This window comes from Suncus etruscus, chromosome 11 (assembly GCF_024139225.1).
Source record: "Suncus etruscus isolate mSunEtr1 chromosome 11, mSunEtr1.pri.cur, whole genome shotgun sequence".
NCBI classification, from domain to species: Eukaryota; Metazoa; Chordata; class Mammalia; order Eulipotyphla; family Soricidae; genus Suncus; species Suncus etruscus.
Window position 1 is genome coordinate 81,281,913 of NC_064858.1, and position 18,238 is coordinate 81,300,150.

Below are 18,238 nucleotides of genomic sequence, written 5' to 3' on the forward strand. Positions count from 1 at the left end.
ACCAGCTCTTGACCAAGCTAGGCAGAGCTTTATGAAGGGAGGGAGATTCCATGTATTCTCTGCATAGACTCTTCAGTGTGCAAGAGGAATCAGGATTAGAATCCTCTCTGGGGGTTAGAACAGCAGGTAGGGACTTGCTTTGCGTGTGACTGATCTGGGTTCCATCCTGGTTCCCCATATGGTTACCAGGCTCTGGCTGGGGTAATCCCTGAGTGCAGAGCCAGAAATAAGCCCTGGGTGTGCCCCTTGTCTACTCCCAAACAAAACAAAACAACAAAACAACAACAACAACAACAATAACAATCATAATAAGAATCCTCTCTAGATCCTGAACCAGTAGAGATGTCTATTGGGACCAATGTCTGGATAAAATCTTCCACTGTTAAACTGCTTTTGACAGTAGAGTGTGAGGTGGGGTTGAAGAGCCACAGTGGGGAGGTTTGGTCAACTGTTAGATGGGGTGAGCAATAGACGGTAAAGTGCAAGACATGTGCATGTTTTGAGGGGCTCTGAGGGTAAGAAAGTTCAGTTGGAGGCCCCCTCCTCTGATCCCAGGCTATGGAAGTTCCTGCATTCAGCCTTTGGCTCCACTCTACTTGGAGAGATTGTCGGTGTGTCATCTTTTCCTTGACCCTTGACTTTTTGTACAATAACTCCCAAGAGGGTTTCTAGAACTTTCCTGATGTGCTCAGTTGGGATTTTCCTCAGTGAGCAGCTGCAGTTTCGTATAGTCCTGCCCTCGAGGATAAGAATAGCTGATTCTCTTTTTCCCAAGGATTTTTCCCAGCCCATGTTTCTTTCTCCAAAGCAGTTGTCAGATGTTTTCCAGATAAATTGTTTTCTTATCTGAAAAAAAAAAAAAGTGTTTGAGAGACCCCAAGAGCAGTGGCTTAAGTTTGGTTTTGACTGATTATCTGCCTTGCTCTAAGGCAGTTGGAGAGAACAGTGCTGATGCTTTCCTAATCCCTCCTGTGGAGACCCCAGTTGGAATCACCCTTCTTAAACTCCATATTCCTTTCTTGGGCACCCAGTTCCTCCCCTGCTCCTCCCCTTCCTTCCCTTTAGGGACACCATGGCAACACAAAAGCTAGGGTAGTTGTCATGGAAACAGTCCTTTAAATTCCCTGAATTTGGGGCACAGCCCTCTAGGGGTGGGAGTGGAGGATGTTAGGGTCTGACTGATTAATCTTCTGTCTGCTCGTTATAGTTCATGTTTGCAGAAGCTTTTCCAACTCCTGAACTTTGGTTTCCTCACATCCCAGGAGCAGTTGAAGACAGCAGTCTTGCCCTTCAGGGGCCAGGAGCCTTCAAAGAGAAAGAGACAGACATACCCCAAGGTTGCATACAGAGATGAATTGAGAGGAGCTGGACAGAGCTGTGTGTGTGTGTGTGTGTGTGTGTGTGTGTGTGTGTGTGTGTGTGTGTGTGTGTGTGTAATAGAGAGGAGAACGAGAGAGAGTGAGAATGAGAGTGAGTGAGTGAGAGAGGAGAACGAGAGAGAGTGAGAATGAGAGAGTGAGAGTAAGAGAGAGAAGGAGAGTAAGAGAGGGAGAGACATAGAGATAGATAGAGATAGAGAGATAGAGAGAGAGAAAGAGAAAGAGAGAAAGAGAGAGAGATCAGAAGGGTCCTCTTGAGGTCTCTTATTCTTTGCCCTGCTTCTGAACTCTTTCCATGAAATTGAATTGCTAATAGGGTAGGGACATTAGGAAGCAGGAAGCATTATTATTTTTTTTTTAATGTCCAGGAAAATAATAAGTACACCTGCTCTTTAGAGAGCACATACAAAGTGCCTTGTACTTATTTCATTATTTCGAAGATAGATGACATTTTCTTAAATTTGTAGTAAGTATTTGAGGCAGGAGAATCATGACTTGCCCAAGGTCAGAGAGCCAGCAGAGGATGGAGCTGACTTGGATTCCCTGGCAGAGCTATCATCTCCCTAGGGTAGAGGGCTGTGCTGACCTCAGCTGCCCACCTGTCATTTGCGGGACCTTCCAAGGGCCTCTTCTGTCTTTCTCCTGCAGATTCCCACTGTGTTTCTGATGAGTTTCCTGGAAGCTTTGGAGACAGGCTATGGGAAGTACAAGAACCCTTACCACAACCAGATCCATGCAGCCGATGTCACCCAGACAGTGCATTGTGTCTTGCTTCGCACAGGAATGGTGGTAGGTGCCCAGGAACCTCCATTTTCCAGTTGGGTTTCTCTGGATGATGAACCAAGGAGTCTAGACTGTACCCATTCCTACTTTCCTCTCTGTAGTTCCTCTCTTTTGGCATCCAGAAGTCTTTACAATCCAATGTTGGATAACTCATGCTAGAGAATTCTCTGGTGGGCTCTAGCTTCATGGACAACTGGGGTTCAGTGGAAATGCAGCAAATTGGGCTGGAGGAGGGTCTCTTGAGCAGCTAGAAATTGGGACATTTTTTTGGCTGCATTAGATCAGTTGACTTGAAGAAGGAACTAGCTGGGCTGAGTAGTCTAGTTATATGCGAATCTTTGGGGCTGACCCGTATTTCTTCCTCCAAGCACTGCCTGTCAGAGATTGAGGTCCTGGCTATCATCTTTGCTGCAGCCATCCATGACTATGAGCACACGGGCACTACCAACAGCTTCCACATCCAGACCAAGTGAGGGGGTGGGGTGGTGACTGGCGAGGCGGGTGAGGTGGGAAGAAGGGAACAGCTTTTACATTCCCAGTGAGCTGGACACAACTATGCTCCACTCTGCAGGTCCGAATGTGCCATCCTGTACAATGATCGCTCTGTGCTGGAGAATCACCATATCAGCTCTGTTTTCCGAATTATGCAGGATGATGAGATGAACATTTTCATCAACCTCACCAAGGATGAATTTGTGTGAGCAAAAGCAAAGAGTGGGCATCCCTAAGGGACCTCCTGACCCTTACCTCCCATCCCGTCTCCCAGATCTCTGACCTGGGCTCTAAGACAGGGATATTATATCATCTCTGTTTCTCGTTACTCAGAGAACTGCGAGCTCTGGTGATTGAGATGGTGTTGGCCACTGACATGTCCTGCCATTTCCAGCAAGTGAAAACCATGAAGACAGCCTTGCAGCAGCTGGAAAGGTGGTGTTTGGGGGTGTGGCTGGGGCTAAGCTAGAAGCATGTATGAATTGATAGGCAGATATATGGGTCATGGGTGTGCCATACCTTTACCTCGATGGAGATAATCTTCTGAATGGAGTATATCTGTGCGTGTATCTGACATGTATGCATGTGTCTGTGGAATGGCCCAGCCCGGGCAGCCAGTTAGTTCACTGGTGAGTGATTTGGGGTAAGAGCCTGAGATAGATATGTTGCTAAGCTTCAGGATGGGCTTACTTTAGAATGTTGGGAAAATCATCCCACCCTCGAGACTAGATTTTTTTTTTTGCTATAAAATGTGAGTGTGATGTACCCCCCTGTCTTTTTCATAACTGATCGCATCAATTTCCACTCTTAATATGGTAATTGGGAGAGTTGTATGTGAGTTTTTTGAAAGCACAGTACAAATGCCATTATCACTTCTAATGCTGCTTGTAAGTGGGTGGGAGTATATAAAAGTGGGTGAGAAAGAATGGACTGTTTGTGCATGTGTCCTGAAGGTGTGTGTTAATGTATAGTGTGTGTGTGTGTGGGAGGGTGAATGGTGTCAGCGTGTTGTTATAGGGGGAATAATAATAATCATAACAATAATTATAATAATCAAGTTGTGGTTAACATCCATTGAGCACTATTTAAGTGCCAGAAAGACTTCTAAATACTTATGTATTTCTGTCATTTCATTCTCAGAATAACTCCATGTGGCAGATTTTGTTGTTATTTCTCTTTAGAACTATGGGAATAAAATGAGGGAAATTCTAAGCTGGCTGTTCCCCGTCTCACAGCCAGTGTATGAAAAGGTTTAGTGGGGATTCTTGCCATCTTGGCTGTCTCCTATACACACTTGCCTATGAACATGTGTGCAGGGTGGGGTACCTGCTCATGTATAAAGTTACTGAAAGGATCTGAGGGCGAGATATCAGGAAAAGGTTTGGGTTTCCTTTCCCTGAAAGCTCAGTCTCCCTTACTTTGTCATCTGCCCCGAGCAGGATTGACAAGTCCAAGGCTCTTTCTCTGCTGCTCCATGCTGCTGACATCAGCCACCCTACAAAGCAATGGTCTGTCCACAGCCGCTGGACCAAGGCCCTCATGGAGGAGTTCTTTCGTCAGGTAGTGTGGCCTCTCTGCCCACCCCTGTGCTCTCCCAGTGTCTTGATCTTCCTTCAGAGCCTCTGCAGCCTCTGACCTGTTCCCAAAGCTAAAAATCCATCATTCTCCCCAGTGCTTAATAACAACCACCGACTGTGGTATTCTGCTGTACGTGGCTCATTTCTGAAGTCACAGAGACTCCTCTCTTCCTGCAATTCCTGCTTTGTGAGCTTCACCCCAGATCTGGGAGCTCTTCTCCAGCTTTCCCTTGCTTTTGTCCCTAGGGTGACAAGGAGGCAGAGCTGGGCCTGCCCTTCTCGCCACTCTGCGATCGTTCCTCCACCCTGGTGGCACAGTCCCAGATTGGTGAGTGCCTGTTCCTGCAGGAGCTAGAGATGTGGGCCCTGGAGGGGATGCTGGGAGCTGGAATGGCTCCCAGTTTAGTCCCTCAAAAGCATTCTTCCTGCAGAGGGTAGAGCCTGGAGTTCTGGGGTATCTAGGGGATATGATAAGCAGGAGAGTACTTTGGGCTCTAAAATCCCACTCCCACTGGGAAGTTTTCAGTCCCACAATAGCTCTCTTCCATTTACCACAGCCAGGGACACTGCCGTGCTAGCCAGGCCCTCCAGCTGAGACACATCCATTCTGTCCCCACCCCTTGCCCCCCTGTAGGTTTTATTGACTTCATTGTGGAGCCCACATTTTCTGTGCTCACTGATGTGGCTGAGAAGAGTGTCCAGCCCCAGGCGGATGATGACTCCAAGTCTAAAAGTCAGCCCAGGTGAGGTGCAGGGGAACCTGTCTTTGTGTCTGGGAGTGGGGTTGGAGGATTTGGATGGCTCGAGGGGCCACTCACAATGAGGGGACACAAGCATGTTAGGGGAGTGGGGAATGAGGCTATTCTAAGCTGAGGTATCCCTTACTGCTTGTTACCCCCCGGGGGCTGGTGGAGGAAGGAGGGTATGTCAGTTGTGATCTGCACTGATGTTCCCCTCTGCCAGGGTTTTTGTCTCTTTTTTAGCTCTGACTGAATTGTCTCTTGCTAATCTTGTTTTTAGTTTTACTTAGGGGGAAGGGGTGGAAAGGGAAGGACAGGGACTGGGGTCACCTGACTTAGGGAAAGAGTATGACAGCTCCTTGCATCCCTTCCATGAAGGGGTGGAGGTGAGCTAGAACAGGCTGGTTCTCACCTCTGGGATTGTTGGGACTCCCTGTCTAGCTTCCAGTGGCGCCAAGCTTCTTTGGATGTGGAAGTGGGAGATCCGAACCCTGACATGGTTAGGTTTCGATCCACCTGGACCAAATACATTCAGGAGAACAAGCAGAAGTGGAAGGAACGGGCAGCAAGTGGTGGGTGCTGCAGAAAAGGGCCCCATGGAGGGGGGATTTGTGGGGAGTTAGGTGGGAGTTCCTGTGGGGAGTGAGGGGCCATGGGGAAGGTTCTATGGGAGGTAGCTGATGCAGCAGGAGCATGGCCATGTTCCTTAAGTCCTAAGCTACCCTCTTGGACCTTTAGTTGGGAACTTTGCTGCTTAGACTCAAGTCAGACATAGGAAAGACTGACGAGCAGATTGGCCTGGACTATCCAGAATGGGGGGCTGGCTGGAGAGAGAATAGGGTCAACCTTAGTTCAAGCCCCAGGACCTCTATCCACAACTGCTTTGAACACGGTGTCCTCTGGGTTTTGCATAACCTGGGAACCCTGACTGGGGAAGTGTCTGCCTTTATGTGGGAGTTGAGGGGGGTGGTTTATAGGGGAGCAGGTGCTGTGGGTTGAAGGCAGAAGAGAGCTGAGGCTGCTGCTGTTTCCCCCTCCCAAACTTCTTGGGTACTGGGGAAAATAGGTCGTGGCACCACCCCAGCTTCTTTGTTGCTGTTCTGTAGGCATCACCAACCAGATGTCCATCGACGAGCTGTCCCCATGTGAGGAAGAGGCGCTGCCCTCTCCTGCTGAAGAGGAGCACAACCAGAATGGAAATCTGGACTAACTTGGGGGCCAGCACAGGTGAGCTAGAGGTGGAGGTGACCTCTGGGGTCTGCACAGTGTAGGGAGAGCTGAGTGGCCTCTTCTAGTCTGAGTTCTGGGGTATATGTAGAGCAGGGGTCTCAAACTTGCGGCCCGCGGGCCATTTGTGGCCCTTCGTACAACATTTTGTGGCCCTGCCCTAGAGAAATCTTTTTTTGTTTTGTTTTGTTTTAGTTGTTTGGGTCACACCCCCCAATGTTCAAGGCTTACTACTGACTTTGCACTCAAGGATCACCCCGATTTTGCCTCCTGTGGCCCCCAGGTAAATTGAGTTTGAGACCCCTGTAGAGTGAAGGTTTCTAGGTAGAAAAATGTAGGTTGAAAGCATAAAGCTGAGCAGAAAGTGAGTGGGAAGCGGGAAATTCTTCTTGCTGCCCCCGCCCAATTTCTGTGCAAAAATAAGGGGGGGTAATTCCTGGGGACTGGGAGGTGGAACATTTGGGAATAGTACCAACTTGGGCACCAGCTGGCATGACTACTAATGCAGCTTAACCTGTGCAGCCCCCCGCCCCTTACATGGTTTCTCCCTCTCAGGACACTGTTGCAGGAAGTGAAGTGGGGGAGAAGAGTCTGGTTAGGAATGTAGACAGAGTTAGATGCTTAGGCCTCTCTCTCTTTCCCCAGGTCCTCATCGAGTCCAGAATGTTCGTTGTCATCAGCACCATCCATTGGGACGGGCTCCCTCATCTGCTCCAAGGGAGCACACAGCACGTGGAACCAACCACCCTTCAACAGCCAAATGCCAGAGATTGGGGTGCACTTCAATCTCCTGGCAGCAAGACTGGGGCATTCCAGGCTCCCCATGGTCACTGTGCCCATATTCCTGCCTCCGGATGCCCCTCCATGGCCAGAGGACTGGCTGAGGGGGGCCATCTGGAGGCTTCCCAGGGCCCGGGGCAAGTCTCAGAGATGCCAGCCCCCAGGCCCTCCCTACCCTTTTGCCTCCAAGTTTCTAAGCAATACATTTTGGGGGTTCCCTCAGCCCCCACCCAGATCTTAGCTGGCAGGTCTGGGCCCCCCTTTCCTTCCCTGGAAGGAAATAGGTCTGGAATAGGTTCGCAAGTGGGGTGTGAGTGTTTGAATCCTTCGAGTGGTAGGGAAGAGGGAGCCTTCAGGACTGGGGACCTTGCCAGGGTCCAGGAACATAGAGGGGTAACCTCTTCACCCCACACTACTTCAGCCCTATCTTCACCCATCCCCAGCCACCTTCCTTCTTTCATGTTTTGAAAGGGCATTGGGGTGGGGGATGAGGCAAGAAGCTGTGGGAGCAGAGCTGAGTAGACCTTTCCTGGGGTCCCCAAGAACTGGGGTCTGAATCTTGGGGTCTACCTGCTTTGTGCAAGTCCTTAGCCTCCTTCCTCTTCCCCCCTGGGGAGGGAGGTCCCATCCGACCAATGTCTGTAAAGTGCGTGGAGAAGTTCTCTCAGCTGGAGGGTTCCTCTTTGGTGGCAGGCAGGAGAGCCACTGGGTGGGGTTCAAGGTGTATGGGGGGCAGTGAACTGAGAGAACCTGTGTGGCTGATGGAGGCTCTCTTCCCCTGTCCCTTCCAGCACGGGGACCCATAGGGCTGATGCCCTGTGTTTTCTGGAGTGTCCCCAGCCCTGCCTGGTGGAGGAGGCTGGCATCTGGTGACTGCCTCCATCCTTGTAAATACCAACCATGCATTGTACAGTGGGCCCTGGTGGTGTGACTCCATATCCATGGTCTCTAAGACCTGCCACCTTGAAACTTCTCCCTCCTGACCCAACTTAGTGGGTGGTAGAGACGCATGTGATGACCCCCACCCCCCACTTTGGTCTCCCAGAACCCTTCTATAGCCAGAGATCAATAAAGAAGGGAGACTAGGCCCGTCTGTGTTTGCTGTTTGCTGGGCATCTGCTGATAACACCTTTTGCAGTGTTTTTCTGGGGCATGGCTCTGGCATGCTGAGGCCAGGAGCTGAGAGCACACACAGTGGGACAGCATAGTAGGACGTTGTCCTGAGGTTCTTTTGTCTCTATCACTTGCTTTATCAATAGCGGGAGTGGGGGGTGGGTGGGATGACAAATCTGGCTTTCCCTCTTCCTTTCTCTGCTCTACAACCTGGAAAAATCTAAACAGTGAGAAGAATTGGGTCTGTCTGCTCTGGGGTTGTGGGAAGCCTCTTCACCTGCTCAGCCTTGGATTTCTACCCTGGGCCCCTCTAGGACAAAATGGCTCTTTCTGTTCCTAGCAAGGCCATTTCATAGCCACTGTGTTTACAACATGTTTTTACAGCTCATGGTTCAGAATAGGGGAGGTGACGTTCTTACTGTTAAGGAAGGCAGGCTGAGGCTTGGATGGCAAGTCTGGGAATACCCCGGAGTTCCCTATTTCCTCCTCTTGGGCAGAGGGCCAGGATGCAGTTCCTCTTGTGTCCAGCAGGCGGCACCCACAGCACAGCCACTGCTAGACAAGGCTCGGGAACTCGGGGAAGAAGTTTTGTAGCTGCCTGGTCAACCCTGCCGGTGGTCTCTGACCTTGTTCTGAATGAAAAAAGAGAGCTCCGGCCACTCTTTTTACTTTGCACCTTGGAAATTAGTTCTCCCACCGGTTTGACTCCCACATCTTCCTGGAGTGAGTTTGGGCAGGGCTATGGGAGGGGGGGATAAGGAGTCCTCTCCTGCCCACCTCCCGATTTATTTCCTTCTTTCCAGGGGTGCAGGGAAGAAAGGGAGGAAGTAGGGGGCTGCAGAGAACTGGGCAAGAAAGGAGGAATCAAGATAAGTTGGGAAAGAAGAACAATGCCAAGTATACCTAACACCAAATTTATCACTTTTTAAAAATGAGATTTTTTTCCCCCCAAAAGTGAAGAAATAAGAAACAGATCAAAATGTCCATGCATTCCCAATAGCAGTCTTGGTTACAGGTTTCCTCTTTCTCTCAAACCTGTTGTGGTGAAAGGGGGCAGAAAGAGAGGGTGAGTGGGAGGGTGAGTGGGAGTGTCTCCTCCTCCTTGGGCTGTCCCCCCACCCTACCCCTGCTTGGCAAGCCTCTCCAACTTCAGATGCTCAATACCAGCCCTGCCTCTTGTCTGTCTATAGCAGGAAGACAGGAGAGTAAAACCAGAGCTCATGCATGAGCTTATTTCACAAATGCCTCTTTTGCATGGTCAAGCCTCCCCCAGGGCCTGACAGGTGAGGGTTTTCCTTTGGGTTTCAAATGCCATTTATTAGACAATCTGCCTATTGCCAGGCCTACTCAGGGAGATGGAAATTCAGAAGCTCTAGCACAGTGGAGTCCCCCTACCCCTCCTGCTGCTACTTAATCCCATTTCTCCTCATTCATCTATCGACTGACTCTTCCAACCATAGAAAATAACTTTGCAGCAACTGAAGTTGGGTTAGGTCCCTTTTTTTGACATCAAGTCATCTGTCCTACCCACGCCACCTGCTCTTCTGTGGACAGGGAGCCCAGCCCAGCTCTTACCTACTTGGCTCCCTGGGAACCCAATGGTGGGGTATGGGCTGAGGGTTCCTCTGTGCTTTGTTCCTCACTGTCCTGCTCCAGAATTTTAGGGATGGATTCAGCAGGCTCTATGGAGAAAAAAAAATGAGGGTTGGCATTCATGAGGGCTGGAAAGAGGGTGTGCACCTCAAACCACAATACTATGATGATTCCAGAGAGGAGCCCAATACTAAACTGGGAGCAACTGGATAAGACCCAGTGGGTTTCCTCTGGTCAGTTTTCTTTCTTTCCTTCCTTCCTTCCTTCCTTCCTTCCTTCCTTCCTTCCTTCCTTCCTTCCTTCCTTCCTTCCTTCCTTCCTTCCTTCCTTCCTTCCTTCCTTCCTTTCCCTCTTTTCCCCTTCCTTCCCTCCCCTCCCCTTCCCTTTCCTTCTTTTCCTTTCCGACCTGGTACTCAGGGCTTAATCTGGTGCTGCATTGAGGGATCACTTCTGGCAGGGCTCAGGGAACCTTATTGGAATCTGGGTTGACTACATGCAAGGTAAGCACCTTACATGCAGTCATATCTCCTCTGCCACCCAAAATTTTAAAACAAAAATCCCCCCCAAAATTAACCAAAGGTATACACGTACAATTTAACTTCTTGGCAAAGTATTGTGTTTGATTTCAGGGCGCAGGTATGCATACAATATATATGTGGTGTCACCTTTATCAAATTGGGAAAAGTCTCAATTCTGCATTGCAGCTGGGAGAGGGCACTGCAGACTGCAGACATTGGTGCAGTAACCTGACTAGCGCAGCTTCCACTTACTGCGCGCTCTGTATGTGTCAACTGTTGGGTTAAGAAAGTCTTATTTAATTTTTGAAGACAAGCCAATTAAATGAGCGCCATTATCTTAGAGACTTAGATTGTGCTACTCAGAGCTTGCTTGGCAAAGGACTGGCAAAACCTACCAGCCAGAATTCTAGCCTGAGTGGTTCTGGTGGGTATTCCACATTGAACCACAAGGGGGCACTCTAAAGCCTAAAATGGGAGGACGTATCATTTAGGAAGGAAAGGCAAAAGGAAGCAAATACGGGGCAATCGGAGCACACACACAGGCACTCAGGACTCCTTCGGTTCCCCAGTTTCCAGCTCCTGCCACTAGCTTCCTGCTCCGGGTCAGGTGATGCGTTCTTCTGGGCCTGGTACCTCCCCAGTGGAACATACCGTGCACTTTCCCAGAGGTGCCCAGCTTTGATTCCACGTCTGTGATCCCAGTTGGGCAGGGCTCTTGGGTCTCAGTGCTCCCAGTGGCACCCTCTGGTTCCTCTCCTTGCTGCTGTTGCCCCAGGTGATGTTCAACCATCATCTGCAGCTCTGGGGGCACAGAGGAAAGGAGGAACATTTGACACAACTGCCCAGAGTCCTCTGGGGACTCTCCAATTCCACCCAAGGGCCCTGCCACATGGTACGTGTACTTTGACATTCCCAGCCTCTGAGATCTGAACAGGGAGAATCTTTTCCTAGGCAACAGGGAGGGGCTCTGGGCTGGAATAGAAAACTGGTGCTGGGAACAGAGGCTTAAAGATCAGGGCCAGGGAGGTGCTTAGTAGCAAAGCCCTTGCCTGGTAGGCACAAGACCCAGAGTTTGATCCCTGGCATTGCAAAAACAACCCCCTCTCCTCCAACAGCAAAACCTCTAACTAGCAGGGATACATAGACTCCCATGAGTGAGGGTGAAAAAAGACTCAGTTTTCATTCAAGAAATGCCATCATAACAACAACAACAACAACAACAAAAATACCAGGATGCCATGGTGGGCTCTGTACTGTGCTAGATGAGTTGACACATTTTTATTCTATTGGACTGCCCTGGTGAAGGACAAAGCTCAGATTGTTTGAGTAAGTTTTCATCACCACCCAGCTGGAATCTGTCTGAGTTTCTCTAGGAAAGACCCCCATATGATAAAGGTGGACTGAGTGACCTTCTCTGAATCCCTTCCTGTGAGTCAAGGACTCCAAATCAGCCTCAGACTGGGAGGGGAAGAAAAGGATGGGGAGGATTTTCCAAACCTTTCATAGTGGGTGTGATCCTCGTCACCTTCTTCCGTTGCCGTGGAGACATGGACAAAGTGGACTGTAAAGGACACAGAGTGCCAGATGAGGGCGGGGATCATACCTTCTTGCCCCCTCCTTAGCCTGGCCAGGCTTTTGGACTGGAGATTGGGGGGTGGATGCCCGTTTCAAATGGTCAGGCAGAAAAGTCTGCTCCCCTAATCCTCTCCTGCCCAAAGGAAGGGAGGAGATGTGGTGCATATCCATGCATACCCATCGGCAGGGATGCAGGAAGAGGAAGTTAAATGTACTTTAATGAGCGTGGGTGGGGTGTAGGGGCGCAGTGGTAAAAATGCCTGACTGAGAGTTTGACTTCATATACACTAAGCATAGTCCAGGCAGTTCTGCTGTTGGGGTCCCCCTGGGGCTACAACAGAAGGAAGTGCTAGCTAGCACAGGAGCCAGGTGTGCCTGAACCCCACAACTAAAGAGACCTGTGACCCAAGAGTGCATCACAAGCAAAGGGGTGCAACCCCAGATGAAGATAGTATGAGGTGCTTGTCTTACATGCAGCAGTCAAATGGGGTCTGATCCCCATTTGATCCTGCCAGCAATAATTTCTGAGCGCAAAGCCTGGAGTAACCCCAGGTGTGGCCCTAAATCGAACAACTAAGAAGAAAACAAAATAGAAAAAGAGGGGGGATGCAATCCCCGATGAGCTTCATGGCTGAGTGTGCAAGCCCTAAGCAGGCGTGTGACCTACTTTGTTGCAACCACCACAAAACAACAAGAAGAGGAAGGGGACCAGGGACAGAAAGGTTCTCGAGATGGGGGTTGGGAATCCTGGAGTCTGGGGGTTCTCTGTAGAAAAGGGAGGCCAGCTTACCTTGAGAAGTGGATTGGGGATCCTGTCTTCATCAATTTCTGAGAGAACAATGGGGGGAGAAAGAAAGTTAGGACAAAGGGCAAGGTGGTGTCCCTCAAAGCAGACTTCACAAGGGGCAGAGGTTCTATTAGCACCTCCTTGCTGTCACCTGATCTGCCCTTGATGGGCCCTGGTGACTGTAGGGCTATTTCCTACTGCAGGTTCCTGCTCTGCTTCTGCCCCTTTTCCCCTCCTCCCCACTGGTCCATCTGCTCTGGGGATGCCGGTTCCTGAGGCAGCACATGTGGTCCTTTTGCTCTTTTCCTTCTTCTGAAGCATCCATCTGCTGAGTGCTTCCAATCCTACCCCTCCTGGTCTAGATTGGAATCACAGCCACATGAGAGCAAGCCTAGAGTGGAGTAGACCCCTGGAGGTGAAGGGGCAGGCACACTGACACAGCCCTTTGGGGTACATAGGAGATTGGCCGCCCTGGTCCCTGGACTCCAATCTGGCTTATTGGTCAACTCCATCCATGCTCTTTCCACCACCTCTGACATGCTTGTTGACCTTGTTCTGTCCCCAAACCTTGTTGTGATGCTGGTGACCCAAATCCTAGCTGCTCCCAAGCTGTTTCTAGCCCCCCTTCCCCTCGGGGGACTATGAGGAGGCTGATGGAGGCCGGCCCTCCCCCTCACAGCTGTCACTGCCTCTGGGGTGGGGGCTGCCGCAGTTGCTGGAGAAACCTGAAAGGCTGTTGCCGCAGCAACCGGCACTCACTTGACCACCTCAATTCCTGGGGGGGCCTAGAACCAGGTGGTCTCTCTGCCCTTGCCAGCACCTGCCCAGCCAGTCTTTTCTGCTCATCTAGCCACCAGTTAGTTTCCTGCTTCTGGGCCTGAGCCAGGGCCCTCCCCACCCTTCTCTGGGCACCTGCTCCTCTCCACGGCTCCAGCTGTCCCCACTCCCATCAGCACCCATGTCTGGGGTTACCTGGGGATGACTGGTCACTCGTCAGCACAAGAGTGGCAGGGGTGGGCCGGCGCCTCCGAATCTGGAAGAGATCACGTGCATGGGGGTGCATCAACCCCCGCCCCATGAATCTAGTGCCACGTGCCAACTACAGAACCCACTGTCCTGGGCAGCTCTCCTTGGCTATCCCTCTTCCCCAATGACCCAAAAGACCACCTTTACTCTCACTTCACTTCCCCCTTTCTTTCTCTCCCTCTTCCCTGGACCTGGGTACAATTTTCCATCATAGCAGCTATATATGCTCTATTACATCGATTTCTGGTCTACAGCCTTCCGTCTATTCTGGATCAATGGTCAGAAATAATCCAAGAGGGCTCCAGGCCTCCCCTCCATCTTGTCTCCCAACCTACTGCCTCCATGGGCATTAACCATTTGTGGGCCAACCCTTGCAAATACTGCCCCTCTGTACCCACCCAGAGACCATAGAGGGCAGGTGGGGATGTGTAAGTGGCCCTTATTCCCTAAGATCCCTCCTGCCTTCGGTTGGGAGTTAGTTTGGGACATCCTTGTTACAATCACTAGAACATGAGGAAGAGACCTTGGCAGGACTCTAGCCAGAATCCGATGGGTATGGGGGGTAGGAAGCTGAAAACTGTCCTGGGTTCTGAGACCCTATTAAAAATAAGTAACATTTAATTGCTGATTGGCTGTAGGCATTAGAATTTCTTTCCTGCTGCTGTTCTTTTGTCATGCTGCCAATAAAGTTGGTTTTTGTTGAAGTCAGTCCAAGGACTCTTGGGACACGTGGTTTCCCTTCTCTCCAGAGGATTTGAGGGCAAGTCCTTGCAGCTCTTTCCAAGGCAGCGGGGTCTCCCTGCAGGTCCCTCCAGGATGGCAGTGGGGAGGAAAGCTAATAGAGCTTTGAACAGAGCTAAAATTATCTAAGACTGAGGGGGCAGGGTGAGGCCACTGAGTAATTTAATTGTCATCTTTGAATGTCCATTATTAGTATCATTATTATGAAGGAGTGGGAGAGAGGGGGAAGCCACAAGTGGTAAAACAAAGGCCCTTCTAAACACCCAGAAAATACACCAGCTAGATACCCAGAGAACCAATGTTAGCTATGGCTTTGCACAGTGAAGAAATGGGAGTCGACAGGAAGGGCTGTTTGGGTAGGGCTCTGCTTTCTAGTGAGATAGCTCAAAGGGCAGTGCAGGCTTTGCACACAGGAGGCCCAGGTTCCATGTCCAGCACCACATGCATATGGTTTCCCAAAGAATGACCACCAGAAATGACCTCTGAGCACTGGGCCTGAAATAGGTCTTGAATATGGTTTGTAAGTGTCAAAGACTACCCTACTTCCTCAGAAAAGAAAAAGAACAGAACGGAATCCAGTGGCATTTGGCTTTGGTGACATTTCAAGGACCCTGGCAGTACAAATAATCTGCATATGTGTATGCATGTTTGTACATGTGTGAATATGTGCGCATATATGTACATGCACATATACACATGGGCCACAGGAACAGCAGGTCTGCACCAGTCTCTTACACCAATGTGCCAGGGGCCAGTGAGCAGGCATATGTGCTTCATAAAGGTGGGCCAACAGGATAGCACAGTGGATAGGCGCTTGCCACATGCAGACAACCCAAGTTTGATCCCTGCATCCCACATTTCTTTTGAGCCTGCTAGGAGTGATCCTGTGCACAATCCAAAGTAACCTCTGAGAACTGCTGGGTGTCGCCCCCCCCAATGGAGGTTGAGTGGAATTATTTTTCTAGGGGTGGATTTCCTGTTCCTTTCCTGGCTTGGAGATACAGCAGTGAAAGAGTTAGAGAGAAGGTGGGGTGGGTACAGTGGGATTTTGGGAGCCTGAGCAGTGGCACTGACAGATGTGAGGGTGGGCCTCAGTTTCCCTTTCCCTGTCTCAGACATGACTTCCAGGACCGTGCCATTTGGGACCTGTGGGGTGCTCAGTAAGGGCCATCAGTCAGCTTTCTGGCACTGCAATCACCAGGAAGAGAGTAGATGGCTTTTTTCCTTCTCGCAACTCTGCAACTCTTGGTTCCAGAGCTCAAGGACACCTTTGCTGCTGATTTATTCCCAAACTAGTTAAGCCAAGGAGTAAGTCATTGCGGACCTGCTTAGCTTCCTGGGTCACCTGTGCTCCATAACTAGCTTCCAACCCTTTCCACCCCCCATGATGGTGTCAAGATCTGAGCATTTCTGCCTACAAGCTTCCCTAACATAGAAGAGAGTGGCAGCTACACTTCAAGAACTTTTTAGGCCCTGAGGAGACAGATTTCCAAAGATTGGGGAGAGGCAGGCTGAAGTAAGTCTTAGCCCTCCCTGCCTCTGACTTTCAAGTGTTTCCTCTTCTCCCAGACCCTCACCACCTGCCCTTTCCAGTCCCCAACACACATCTCTGCCAATGTCCTCTAACACCAAACAGAGGCAGGTGTCAGCTGGTGAGACTGTTGGTGCCATTTCTGCTAGGAACCTCAGCCCTAACCACCTCCCACCCACAAGCCCACACTCTGTCGAGTATTTTTTTCCCCAACATGAGTGAAGTAGCTGCCTCCAAGACACAGCAGCCTTTCCCCTGTCTCCCAGGTACCACCCTCCATCGAGTGGGTCTCACCCACTTGTCCCTCTTATAGGGCAACTCTCTCAGTCTGGGTTAGGCTTGGTAAAAAGAGACAGGTATGAGTGAGTGAGTGAATGATGATGGCTCCATTCTACCTGAGAAAATGGCAAGATCATGCTTCTCTCTCCACCCTTAAGAGGTCACAAAGTTTCCTGGGGGCTGACAGGGGTGGGGAGAGACTCGAGCTCGTGGAATTCAGGTCATCTGAAGGGAAGGGGCTCTTTGTGCCAGTGGACAGAGAACAGGAAGATGGAGCAATACGCTAAGGAGCAAATATTTGGGAGTAGGCAGAGCGGCTTCCCGCACATTCTCACGCTCGCTGAGATGCCGCACTCTTTCGAGCTCACACACAACCGCCTCTGCCAGGCTGCTCGGAGCTAAAAATAGGCCAGGCCAGGAGGCTGGGCCTGGGCCCCGACACCCACCCCCAGAATCACGGTCACCCCCAGAGCACAGCGTCCCCGCTCCAACGCCCCTCACTTAACCTGCCCGGGCTACCCACGCCCGCTCCCCGCTCAAAGGGCAGGAGTTGGGCAGAGACCCACGTGCCCGACCTGCAAGGAAGGCGGCCTTACCCACCACCCACCCACCCACCCACCCCTGTCACCCCTCATCTCCAGCTCTCTTGGGTTGCTCAGTCGGGTCGGGGCCAGAGCTCCCCAGACCGGGCAGGGCGCGCCCCCCACTGACAGCAGAGGGCCTGGGAGGGCGAATTCTCTCCCAACTCCCACTGAGCGCGGTGCCCAGGATGACTTCTCCGCACACCCTCCAGAACCGCGGGGGGCTGATCGCGAGTCGGGGAGACGCTTGCTGACCGCTGGACAGGAAGGGGCCGAGTCCCCTAGAGCGGGACTTGAGCGGGAGGAGATGCTGGCTCTCCCGCGGGGTTCCCCAGGAGGGCGCGGAGGCTGCGGTGGCGGGGGAAGGGACGGGAAGAGAAAGGAGGGGAGCCCCCAACCCGAATCCGGCGCCCCAAGAGAGGGAAGGGCTGCGCCAGGTGCTCCGATCCCGCGTCTCTCTGCTGCGGGGCTCTGGGGGTGCTCCCCTTGCTCCCCGCCCTGCCCTGCCCTGCCCTACCCTGCCCTGCCCTGCCCCGCACCTGCTCCGCTGCCTCGGGGTCAAGGTGCGGCTCCAGCAGCGGGACGGTGAACTGGATCTTTCGGGGGCTGTGGTCCGGCTCCATAGTCGGGGCGGCGCCCCCGGCGGGACTCGGGCTGGGGCGCGCGCGCTGCCTCTCCACTGCGCTCGGGCGCCGGCCCCAGCCCGGCGCGCTCCGCGGCTCCCAGCTCTCGGAGGGCGCTCCCCGCTCGCGGCCCCGGGGACTCTGCGGCCGCCGATTGGCTCCCCACCTCCCTCTGCCGGCCCCCTCCTGTCCCCAGCCCAGAACCTTAACCCCCTCGTCGCTGCGCCGCGGGCTGCGAGGGGTCACCGCCCCACCGGGCGTGGCTGGGTCCCCAGAGGTCGTCCACCACCATCACCACCACCACCGGGGCGGGCACCCAGGTATCCATCCAGGAGTTGCAGGCAGGGAGTGGGTGGGGTGGGAAGCGAACCCCTGGAACTTCTCCAAGCAAGCTGGAGGGGCGTGGGTGCAGGGGGAGCTGGGGCGGAGGGGCACCCCAGGTTCGTTTTTCTAGGGTCCTGGCAGGTAGGAGTGGTGGCAGAGGGAGAAGGTGGGAAAACGACGGGTACACTGCGGGAGGAATTCAGGTCTGCAGCGGAGAGGGGCTCCAGGGCGAGTCCTAGGCCAGAGGTGAAAACTTGGGGCGGAGTGCGGGCTCTGGGCATAGGCCCCGCCGTCCTCCTGGTAGCCCCGAATGAGTGTGTGTCTGGGGCTGAACCCAGACTGGGTGTCTGCCGAGGTCAGAGGGTGCTGATGAGAGTGAGTCTGGAGGGCTTTGGGAGACAGGGCCATCTGGGGTTCGGCAGCAGGAGCAAAGGGGGGCGGGGAGCCAACGAGGCTGGGAAAGATTTCTGGTTCTGCTCGCTGAATTACAGAGACCAGCAGATGACAGGCTTCCAAGCGGGGGGCCAGGGTGGGGGATGGAGATGGAAACTCCTTGGGTGGGGTTACAC

General features: G+C 52.2%; 2 protein-coding genes across 3 annotated transcripts in view; one reads left to right on the plus strand and one right to left on the minus strand.

The window, feature by feature from the left end:
* Positions 1-6,980, plus strand: part of PDE1B (phosphodiesterase 1B) — a 28,297-nt gene extending 21,317 nt beyond the window's left edge. For both annotated transcript variants that reach the window (XM_049783405.1, XM_049783406.1), the window contains 10 exons: positions 2,028-2,168; positions 2,531-2,631; positions 2,734-2,859; positions 2,988-3,089; positions 4,094-4,214; positions 4,478-4,559; positions 4,866-4,974; positions 5,413-5,543; positions 6,078-6,198; positions 6,844-6,980. In XM_049783405.1, coding sequence (XP_049639362.1) covers positions 2,028-2,168; positions 2,531-2,631; positions 2,734-2,859; positions 2,988-3,089; positions 4,094-4,214; positions 4,478-4,559; positions 4,866-4,974; positions 5,413-5,543; positions 6,078-6,181 — 1,017 coding nt within the window. In that variant the 3' untranslated portion in view covers positions 6,182-6,198; positions 6,844-6,980. The remainder of the gene's footprint in view (positions 1-2,027; positions 2,169-2,530; positions 2,632-2,733; positions 2,860-2,987; positions 3,090-4,093; positions 4,215-4,477; positions 4,560-4,865; positions 4,975-5,412; positions 5,544-6,077; positions 6,199-6,843) is intronic.
* Positions 6,981-8,991: 2,011 nt separating this feature from the next.
* On the minus strand, positions 8,992-17,442 carry PPP1R1A (protein phosphatase 1 regulatory inhibitor subunit 1A). The gene is made up of 7 exons (XM_049783616.1): positions 17,262-17,442; positions 13,537-13,597; positions 12,568-12,605; positions 11,700-11,763; positions 10,854-11,003; positions 9,667-9,773; positions 8,992-9,126 (listed from the first exon to the last, which is right to left on the minus strand). The coding sequence occupies exons 1-6, from the start codon at positions 17,343-17,345 to the stop codon at positions 9,667-9,669; spliced, it is 504 nt and encodes a 167-aa protein (XP_049639573.1). The 5' UTR covers positions 17,346-17,442; the 3' UTR covers positions 8,992-9,126.
* Positions 17,443-18,238: the final 796 nt, after the last annotated feature.